Here is a 10,347-nt window from a genome sequence, read left to right on the forward strand (position 1 = left end):
GTTTGTTGAGAGAACCTTTTGGGTGTTTCTCCTCTCTTTTGCCCATTTCTAGTGGGTTTTTATGTGACGTACTTCTGGACTTCAGGGTAAAACAAATGTCCCGGTGTCAAACGTATATGAACTTTTTCTTTCAGCATCACAGGTTCATGTCAGAAACATGATGAAGCATTGATTATTGCTGAGCTTTTCAAGCTAGTTAAAAGGCAAGAAGCATTTGCTTTTGTCACACGTGGCACCTTCATATATTCAGCAACTTGACTTTCCAGCTCTTCCAAGCCACTTGCAGCAATCTGTCTTAGGCTGAGTCTGTTTTCTTGTGGGCTGAGTTCATTCCCATTGCCTCGGCACTTGCTGTGGGCTAAGGTGGCTTGTGCAGACAAATGCTACCTCTCTGCTGAGCCACATCAACTCCCAATGCCCTGGTAACTTCTGGTGCTTGAGCTCTGACTTCTCATGCAGAGTTCATGTCTAGCTCATGGCTGGGCGAGAGGTAGCACACACTCTGCATCTTGAGGACAACACAAGACATTTTGAGTAGCTCTTTGAGTGAAGAAAACTCTGTGAAGGGCGGGCTGTCTGTGAGGGTGGGGACTGTGGCTCATTTGGAGCTCTTCCCTCAGTAGGAGAGCAGGGTGGCAGGAGAGCACTGGCTGGAAGGGGATGGAGGTCACCAGCACCAGGTAGCCCCTTCCCAAGAATGCTCTAGACCCCACTCAAAGGGCCTGCTGGACACCAACAGCCCAGGCCAGGCTGTACATCATCACCTGCTGATGAAAGATCCTCAAGTTCAGCTTTGCACCAGCATCTTCGCATCCTTAGCCTTCTGGTGGCCCAGGCTGGAGTTCCTCACATAACTTAGCTTGCAGGCTGCAGCAGCTGGGCAGCACAGGGCTGAGGAGCACCTGCTGCGCCGTGGCCTTCTGCAGGCAGTGAGGACAACAGCCCAGCTCTGCACTCACCCGTTTTCGGTGGAGGGGAGCTCTGGCAGCTCGCTATGGACCTGGCCCACACTTGTCCCAGTGCAGGCTGAAAGCCAAAGCCAGCCAGGTCTGTGCCGCAGGAGACACGGGGGCCTCCTCTCCCTTCTCTCTGTACTGTGGCTGTGTATTTCCCCCAAAACAAAGCATCTTTCTGGAACACAGGCCACAGCTACTCATCTCTCCGTCTGCAAGCAGTCAGGAATGTATGCTTTGCTTTCCACACATTTTTTCGGGTGTGCTGCTGAAAATACAATCTTATGCTGAAAGTGATGTAGGTATTTTGGGGTATAATGATTCTAGAAAAGCTCATGTGATCCAACTGGTATCCACACAACAGCTTTACGATTCTTCTCTTAAGGGACAGGAAAGGAGTTTCTAAATCCCTTTTTTTCAGATAGACCCCTGCTTGCAAGGACCAAGCTGGAACTTGGTCTCAATTTGCTCTTAACCAAGTGGATTTAATTTAAGTGACACATGGGAAAGGTATCAGACCGTAACATTTTTAGTACAACAGAAAAGAGTGATACGGGTCTTGTCATATCATTGAGCAGGAATTTACAGACTTCTTTTCAGGGCTGTTGAGCTATCGTTTTGTTTGGAAATTTTAATTGTATATCCTGCCTGAATCTGTGGCTCCTGGAAAAAATCATGAGGAGTGAAAAAGCGTATTTCAAACTATTCATGTTTCCGAATGTATGTCACTCTCCATAGCTGTTAATGACCTTTTTTCATATATGAAAACATTTCATTAATAGTGATTATTTTTATGAACCTTTTGCTTGAAACCCTCATACCACAGCTCTGGTTACCAGACCTGCTTATATGCAGGCATCGTTTCTGTCACTAAGTTTCTGTTACTAATCCTATGTTGTTACGAGAGGAAAGAGTTGATATAACTGTATAGATCAAACTAGTTTGGAGAAGGAAGGTGTTAATCCACAGCTGACTGATTTCAATACCATGGTCTAAAATAAGATACATCATGGGATAAGACAGAGAAGTGGTCCTTTCTGATGAATTCACATATGTTGTGAGTGTGGGTCCCTTTTCCAGACACTGTGTCCTTGCACCTGCTACATAGCGTGAACTGACAGATGTGTGCAAGGTTGGCTGTTTCAAACTCTCAGAATTTAGAAAACATCTATAATTTAGAAACCAGCTATGGGACAATCTCAGGGCAGACAGATGCTTCACAGTGTGTTCTAGCTAGGCAACAAGCTGCATTAAATTTCTTCTTTCTTTTGTACTCCCAGTCAGCAGCCACTTCATGATGGACTCCATTTCTAGACCAGTTACTGAGTTTTGCCTTGACCTCTACAATAAGCTCAACAGAAACGCAGAGGACACAAACATAGTCTTCTCTCCAATGAGCATCTCTGTTGCGCTGGCCCTGGTCTGTCTAGGTGCAAAAAACAACACTGCTGCTCAGATAGAAAAGGTAAGTAATTATTAATGAAACATGCTAAGACACTTCCACATTGCTTGCTGTTCCCTTAATGGAAACACCAGGCATCCTAGCACAACACGTGTACAAGGGTCTCATAAGAAACAAGCACAAATAGAAGCACAGGTGCTGCCTTCACAGTAGTGCTTGGTGCTTTTATGATCCTTGCTATCTGCTCGTGTGTGTGCCCCCACACAGACTCAGGAGCACGGACCAAGAGCTGAATGAGAGGAGGCAATACACCACAGTGGGACGCTCTGGCTTTCCCCCAGCCTGTTGCCAGAATACCAGACTTCGGTTCAAAATTACGGGCACGTGGTTCCTCTCAAGGTTGCTGTGAGAATCCTGAAAGTGTGAGTCCGGGTAGCAGCGGGGAGAGTTGCAGAAACCTGAAGTGCTTGCAGCTGGATGTCTGGAAGCATTAACTCACTTATCCCTTATGACATTCAAGAGTCAAAATGTCTCTCACCTGCAGAGCTCATAGGGACCCAGGTGGGCAGGGAGGAGGTGAAGAAGGCCACACCTCTGATCACTGCACCTTTACACCCTGCAGTATAAGTTCTGCTTTCTGCAGTCTTTCTTCTCCTTCCTTGTTTGTGCCCATGAGTGGCAAAAGACCAAGAATCCTGAGGCAGAGGTTCTTGTCAGTAGCTGGCTTTGTACTAGTAGGTCTTCATCCATCGCATCCTAACGCTGCTGTGTGCACAGTCTGACTGCTGGGTCACCCACAACCAAGGTGGACTTACCCTCCCCATGAGGTTTCCAGGGCATGGTAGGTTGGCCTTGGCTTGTCAGGAGCTCACCCAGCCACTCTGTCACTCCCCCTCTTCAACAAGGAGAGAGAGAGAAAATAAGACGGAAAAAGCTTGTGGGCTGAGATAAGGACTGGGACATCACTCACCGATCACTGTCGTGACAAAACAGACTTGACTTATTTTAGAGCTGGCTGTAACCAGTTCTCTTTGACATGGGGGCAGCCCCCAACCTCTTTGCACAGAGGCCACCCCGACAGCCCCCTGGGTACCATAACCTTGCCACATTAACAAAATGCTCAGGGATTCTTGCTTATTTTTAGGAAAGCAATGAAGATCCAGTATCCTCAATTAAAAAAAAAATTAAGTCTATGTATGACGCAACATTATTATAATGGAGAAGAAGCTGGAAATTTTTCAGTTAAATATTTGTACATTAGAAACAAGGACTGGTTTCCATTAAGAGCACTGTGGTTTTAATATATTTCCTAAGCTGATGCAAAGATTAAAAATGATTGCAAAAAGCTGGTTTTGATGTTTTTAAAGCAAGCTATTTTTCTGTCTTTGCCTGAGACAGCTTTTTATTTTGAAATTTAAGGTAACTGCAGCAGTAAAAATATAAATGAAATGTAAATATTTTGAGGTAGTGGAGAGTACCATTTTGAGGGATTAAGTGCAAGTTCTTTTTGGTTTGCTAACACAGAAATATGAATTTGAACACGAATAATGAACAATTTCAAGTCTGTCATTTCAGACTGACTGAAGCTGAGAAAATATCTTTCATAAATCTACACCATTTATCCAGGATAGCATAACAAATCTTTTAAATAAGGAAAACGTTCCAGTTACAATTGCCCTAATTTGTCATCTCCGACTGCAGGTGCTCCATGTCAGGAAAGCTGCAGGAAGAATGAGCCTTGGGTCTGATCTTGAGAGCGCAGCCCCAGAGATGGAGCCAGAGCGAAGCCAGGAGGGACAGTCTTCCCTCCCCCAGGTGTGTCCTGGTGTGGGGAGCACCACAGCCCCTTCCTGACTCCACGGCAGGTCACTGGGTGTAAAGCCCTGGAGCCTGCCACCGCAGGGAGTCACGGTCACAGGCAGCCTGCCTCACTGCTGGGAAATGCCTGATGTGTTTTACTAAGGGCCAAGTCTTCCATGAAGTCAATACCAAAGCCTTCAGTGATCTCATCTGAAGGAGGATCAGGCTACAAAGCTTAGACTAGCTGGATTTAAAAATCAATACAGCAGGAGTTAGCCCTAGAGTGTAATCTAATTAGGATGCAAATTAACAACCGAAGCTATGTGGGGGAATCGTTATAATTGTTGTGTTTGTAATATTGCCAGTGTAACAAGGATGGGGACCTTGACCATAAAGCATTCCAGGCACTGCGTTTACAACTACAAAACCTTGGTGAAAGATATGTTTTAACCCTGGCCAACAATCTCTTTATACAACAAGGATTTGAACTCCAGCACGTAAGTTACCTGTCTGCTGACAGCTGTGGCCCTGACCTCAAGCTTCCCTGTCACTGTGAGCCTCACTGTTGTCCCCCTCACGTTTATTTTGGAATACTTGATGTGCTTCTTGGGGCTTGTGGGAAAGAGGCAAGAGTGTCAGCTTTCAGTTCTTTTGTTTAAAACAAAACACACTGTGGATATCAATGGCTGTAGAGCAAAGACGAAGCAAGAGTCTGTTTGGGTTTGGCATATGTCTGCACTTAGCTAGAGGCACGACTACAGCCAAAAAATGGTTATTCAAGCTGTCAGCTACTCGCTCCTGGGCTTGCAGGTGGCACAGCTGGGGCAGCAGTAAGCTTGGAGAGGGCTGAGCACCTGAGGTGTTACACAGTGTCATGCATAGGGCTGCTGCACTGAACTTCTTACTCCTTTCTTACTGAATGACAAAGTGTTATCTAAACTACCTAGTATGGATAACTTGCTAGTCACATCTTTGCTTTTCTATCAGTGATTGCTGTTGAGTGATCCTTAAGCAGTGAACAACACACCTTGCATCTTCTCTAATTTTTTATTTTTATCTGGACCTCAGGCATGCAGTTCTCCATGGGAAGACTTTTTCTGGCTTTCTTTTTACTTATTTACTTTTTTTTTGCCTATGCAATAGAATAATCTTCTTCAAAAATTCTCTGAACAAACTTCAGATAGTTGCTGAAACATCTACAAAATGAAATTTCATACATTATGTATGAAACAGCTATGAAATGAAAATTAAATTTTGCTTTATGAAGTCAACAAGTCCTTCACCATTTCTAAAATAGTTCTGAATCATTGCTTTCTTTCAAAAGTGAATTTTAAAGGATTTGACCAATTCATAATCTTTGTTTTGCTTTACAGAAATTTCTAATGTGCACTAAGGAACTGTATGGAGCAATGCTGCAAACAGTGGACTTTCATGGTGCTGTGGATGCTGCCAGAATAAAAATTAATGCTTGGGTTGAAAGTGAGACACAAGGTAAAACAAAGCAAAAACCACAGCCATGCTGTCAGGTAGTCTGAGTCCAACTCAGCCTCACACGGGGCACCAATTGTTGCAGCACAATCAAACTAGTGGACTGCAACAAGTCTGACCTCTGGAGGAAGGAGATACAGCACAGACAGAATCTGACCAACGGTAAAGCCTTGTTGCAGTCTACTAGTTTGATTGTGCTGCAACACCATCACGTCTTTCTTACACTGCTTCAACAACAGAAATTCCTCGGTATGAAAAGTAAAGACTTGTTCACGTTTCTGGGTGTTCAGTCTTATGCTGTTTGAAGACAGTTTTTCTTCCCATTCAGTCTTGAAATATTAGAGTCCGTTACCAGCTAAATTATTTCTGAATTAAAGGTGTGTTTGTTGTCAAATACTTTTGTATTCACACCCTTATGCCTGGCATAATTGCAATAATACCTATAAGACTTCACCAGACAAATTGCTTCTGCAAACAGCCCCAAATGCATATACAGAACAGCAGGGGGTGGAAGCTGTGAGCTTCATGGTGAGAACAGGAACAGCCTGGTGGAGGCAGGGAGAAGGATGACTGAGGACCTGGTTATATGTAGAGCAATGCCCACGAAGACAAGAGATGTGACCACCAGTGAGAGTCACTATCACAAGCGACAATCAACCAGCTCTTACCTTTGACAGGCTAGCAGGGGCCATCGGCTCTTGCTGATTAGACCAAACATGATAGGTGCCATTTTCCTTTAGTTTTGCCAGAACCACAGTAGCAACAGGATGAAAAGTTTCTATATCTTCTGGCTGAACAGAAACCAGAAATTACTGGGGGACAGGCAAATGGATCTGAAGGCTTCTGTAATTTCTCATTTGCTCATCCCCTGATCAAACCTGTCCTTCTACTGGCAGAGCAGCCTGTGATTGGTGTGGGAAAGAGCTGTTAAACCCAGCTGGCTCCCAGTAAGAGGGCTGAAGGTTCAAGAGCCACCTTGTGCAGTGTTAGGGGCCATTGTTGCTCTGGGTGCTCGTATGAAGACTGTGGACCTGCTAACTCTACTTCAGCTTCTGTGTAAACAGTCAAAAGCTCCACAGCTGGTTAACTGCTGCGCTTGGTGCAAAGGGAAAGATGCCCTCATATAAATCAAAATATGTGACTCATGGTGCTACCTCCTTCCCCATGGTTAATGTCACCTGACAGCGACAGCTGGCTAATTTGGTGACTCCCACTCTCTCCTGTGCTCCATGGGTGGTAACAGTGCAGAGTAATCTACCATTTATTTCCATATATTGTCCCCGTCCTTTGAATAAGCCAAGAACTAGATTTCTAAATTTCTCCAAAACTAAGTCCACAGAGAACTAATTGAATCTCAGTCCAGAGTCTTAATGACAACTAACAAATACTTGTGTATTCCAAAATTTCCTTTAGGTAAAATCAAGGAACTCTTTGCTCCTGGTGTGATCGATGCACATGCATTGCTGGTGCTAGTGAATGCAATCTTCTTCAAAGCATCCTGGGAATACAAGTTTGAGGAACAAAAAACAGTACAGAAAGATTTTAAACTGAATCAGGTACACCTGCATCCTGTGAACCTTAACATTATTTACCCTAGATACTGTGAGCATTGCAGCAAACATAACATAGAAGCACAATGTCCAGGGCTCAGCTGCCCTGTGAGCAAGTTGTGGGTGTGCTGGGAGCTTAAGCTGCCTCTTCTGTTGAGTAGAGATGGCAGAAGGCTAAAAAAAAAATAAAAAAAAATAGGAAAGTGTAATCTTTACTGAAAAAATATGCAAGAGTCAGAAGTTCTAACAACTCAGAGTAGTGCCTGGCAAGGCAAAACAAAAGTGCTAGTCCTGATTTGCACTTTTGAACATAGTGGTCATTACAGGTAGTTGTGTCAGAAGCAAATCTGAACATCCCATTTCATGTAGACTCCAAGGGGTCATCCTGGTGTTTATACATTTCATACATTTTAATATTAGCTACTCATATGAGAGATTAAAACAGACCAAACAAACTAGGCCAGATAGTAACAAACTACAAAAATATAGTTGCAATTTGAAAAAGGAGACATTCTTATAGGATATTTTCATTTTTTTCTAGTGTCTGCAACGTTTGAAAGTTTATTTTAAATATATTTTTATTTTTTAGCCCTTTTAGCTGCTATAGGGATATCACCTAAGCTTTCATTGTTTAGCTAAGGTATTGTCAGTGTGGTTGCAAAATCAGTGGTTTAACAAGCACATTCCTCCAAGTATTGTGTGTGCCCTTTAAGTCTAAGAGATATTATCAAAAAAGACAATAAAACCCATTTATTTTCATTTAATTCAGTTTTGTCTTCTTTCCGTATGTTGTTTTAATAATCTATCAGTTCTCATCCATAACAAAAAAAACCTGCAGCAGATTTAGGTCTGACCTTAAGTAGCAGTGCTTTGTATGAGAAAAAGTCTCTTGTGAGTGTTCCTCATATATCAATGTTAGCTAACTGTAAAAGGAGACTTGAGCCTTCATAAGGCTTCCAGACAATGCCATCACAAAAAAGGCAAGACAACAAGACCTAGAACTGGATGCCTAAGAAAGGCTATGATTTTGCTCTTAACCTATTTATTGCTTCCTGTCTAAAAAATTAGTCTGATAAATGACAGCTTGATTCTTGCAGTGCTATTTCTTTATCCCAGTCTAAGTTAGGACCTGCAAATCAAACTAGCATCAGTCTGTTTGGAAGTGCAATACTATTAAGCAGTTTCACTATCTGATCGACTACAGGGAAAGTATTTATTGGGTTTGGTGTCCCCCCCCCCCCCCCCCAAAGAATTATCACCCTTTTTAATGCATGGCAAAGCTGATGTTTTGTCAGTCACTGTCGCTGTAGATGCAACAAAATAAAGAAAAATGTCTAGCTTCACAACAGTTACTGCTGAAACCGTGCCGTGACTACTGATATTACACCTATAATAAGTCTAAACATTAAGAACTGTATTGCTTAAGTGACCGTATAATTTTCTTTTAAATAGAATGAGAAAAAAAGTGTGCAGATGATGTATCAGAAAGGCACATTTAAATTTGGCTACATTGAGGAGATGGGTGCTCAGGTCCTTGAGCTCCCTTATGCTCAGAAGTCACTGAGCATGATCATCCTGCTGCCAGGTGACATGGCTGATGGATCTACCAGTGGGCTGAAGCAGGTAAGGCAGTATATACCAGGGACTATGGCTGAAAGCTGGTTGTCTGAATTAAGGCTGGGTAGAGATCTAAACTTTTCAAAGCTGCCTACCTATTTTAAAGCTCTTTTTCCCCCCCATCTTCTAGATTGAAAGCACAATGACCTATGAAAATTTAATGCTGTGGGCGGCTTCCGAGCACATGTTTGAGACAACAGTGGAGGTATACCTCCCCCGATTCAAGCTTGAAGGCACCTTTAACCTCAATGAGGTATTACAAGAGATGGGGATGACTGACATCTTCACTGAATCAAAAGCTGATCTTTCTGCAATGTCGTTTGCAAAATCCCTGGTGCTGTCAAACGTTGTCCATAAGACGTATGTGGAAGTCAATGAGGAAGGCACCACAGCAGCAGCTGGTACAGGAGCTGTCATTGTGAGGAGGTCCCTTCCTCTCACAGAGGTGTTTATGGCTGATCACCCTTTCTTATTCTTTATTAGACACAATCCCACTAATGCCATTCTTTTCTTTGGCAAACTCTGCTCACCTTAAAATCTTAAAAATTAAACAAAAAAATTTTTAAAAAGGGATGTTTTCTAACATTGTGAGAAACACCTGGATGAAAATCAGAAATTGTATTTTTCCCCAATGCATTCTTAATCCTTTGACAACTAGTTTGTATTTCAAAGTAATCACTGCGACCAGTTTAGCTTAGAACCCATCAAGTGGATGCTCTGCCACTAGGCTCTTTGATTTGCAAATATTGATCTGAATCCAGAATAGGAGTAAATTTTGCCTTAACCTCGCTGCATACAAGTAACATTTTATTTTCTCAAAGCCCACATATGTTCCTGTATTCCTGCATCCATATGCATTCCTGCATATTAATGATGGTGACGATGGAGTTGAGGTTAGAAGGGACCTCTCTGGAGGTCTTCTGTTCCACCCTCCCCTGCTCAAAGAGGACCATCTACAGCCAGTTACTCAGGACCATGTCCACATGGTTTTTGGTTATCTCTAAGGATGGAGACTCCACCACCTCCCTGGGCAACCTCCCATATGCGCCCCCTAAGTTCTCAAATCACTCTGAAGAGAATCTCGCATGCACAGTGTCTGCAGGAACAAGATACAAACCCAAACATTTCTAAAGATGGTTAATTATATACACAGTAAAGAAGGCTGCCTCTTATATGGGGATAGATCAACTTATTTGATTCTCAAAGAATAGGAGAAAAATGGTTAAAGCACCCCATTGAAATTACTGATGTGGAAAATGGTAGCCATGAAGTTCCAAGAAATGTGTTTACTTTCTCACATGCTGTTGTCTGGTGAATTTTAACAATCTGAGATGCAGATCTGGAAGACAGGGCTCTCTCCATGCTCTAAGAAATGAAGAAAGGTTTTGTAAAGGGCAGTGGAAATCACAGTTAAACATAACCTGGGAAAGTTTTTAGTCTGTGGGGGAAAAATAAAACTTGCCGCTGACTGATAGGAAGAGATGACTGCTAATTTGCCGGTTTAATATAAGCAACGTCTTCCTCAGAGGGATTCTGC

The 10,347-nt window shown here is 42.9% G+C and overlaps 1 protein-coding gene across 1 annotated transcript; it reads left to right on the forward strand.

Annotated features, from left to right (window-relative positions):
• Positions 1-733: 733 nt before the first annotated feature.
• Positions 734-9,345, forward strand: LOC101921383 (leukocyte elastase inhibitor). The gene is made up of 8 exons (XM_027781790.2): positions 734-744; positions 2,241-2,418; positions 4,057-4,170; positions 4,521-4,652; positions 5,529-5,646; positions 7,057-7,199; positions 8,646-8,816; positions 8,941-9,345. Exons 2-8 carry the CDS (start codon positions 2,248-2,250, stop codon positions 9,343-9,345), a joined length of 1,254 nt encoding a protein of 417 aa, XP_027637591.2. The 5' UTR covers positions 734-744; positions 2,241-2,247.
• Positions 9,346-10,347: the final 1,002 nt, after the last annotated feature.

This window comes from Falco peregrinus, chromosome 3 (genome assembly GCF_023634155.1).
Source record: "Falco peregrinus isolate bFalPer1 chromosome 3, bFalPer1.pri, whole genome shotgun sequence".
Taxonomy (NCBI): Eukaryota; Metazoa; Chordata; class Aves; order Falconiformes; family Falconidae; genus Falco; species Falco peregrinus.

Bases quoted from the DNA above. Each gene is read 5' to 3' on its own strand.
- LOC101921383 (XM_027781790.2), top strand. From the start codon at position 2,248: ATGATGGACTCCATTTCTAGACCAGTTACTGAGTTTTGCCTTGACCTC. The intron at 4,171-4,520 runs GTGTGTCCTGGT...TAATATTGCCAG, and splicing joins GACAGTCTTCCCTCCCCCAG to TGTAACAAGGATGGGGACCT. The intron at 8,817-8,940 runs GTAAGGCAGTAT...CCCATCTTCTAG, and splicing joins CTACCAGTGGGCTGAAGCAG to ATTGAAAGCACAATGACCTA.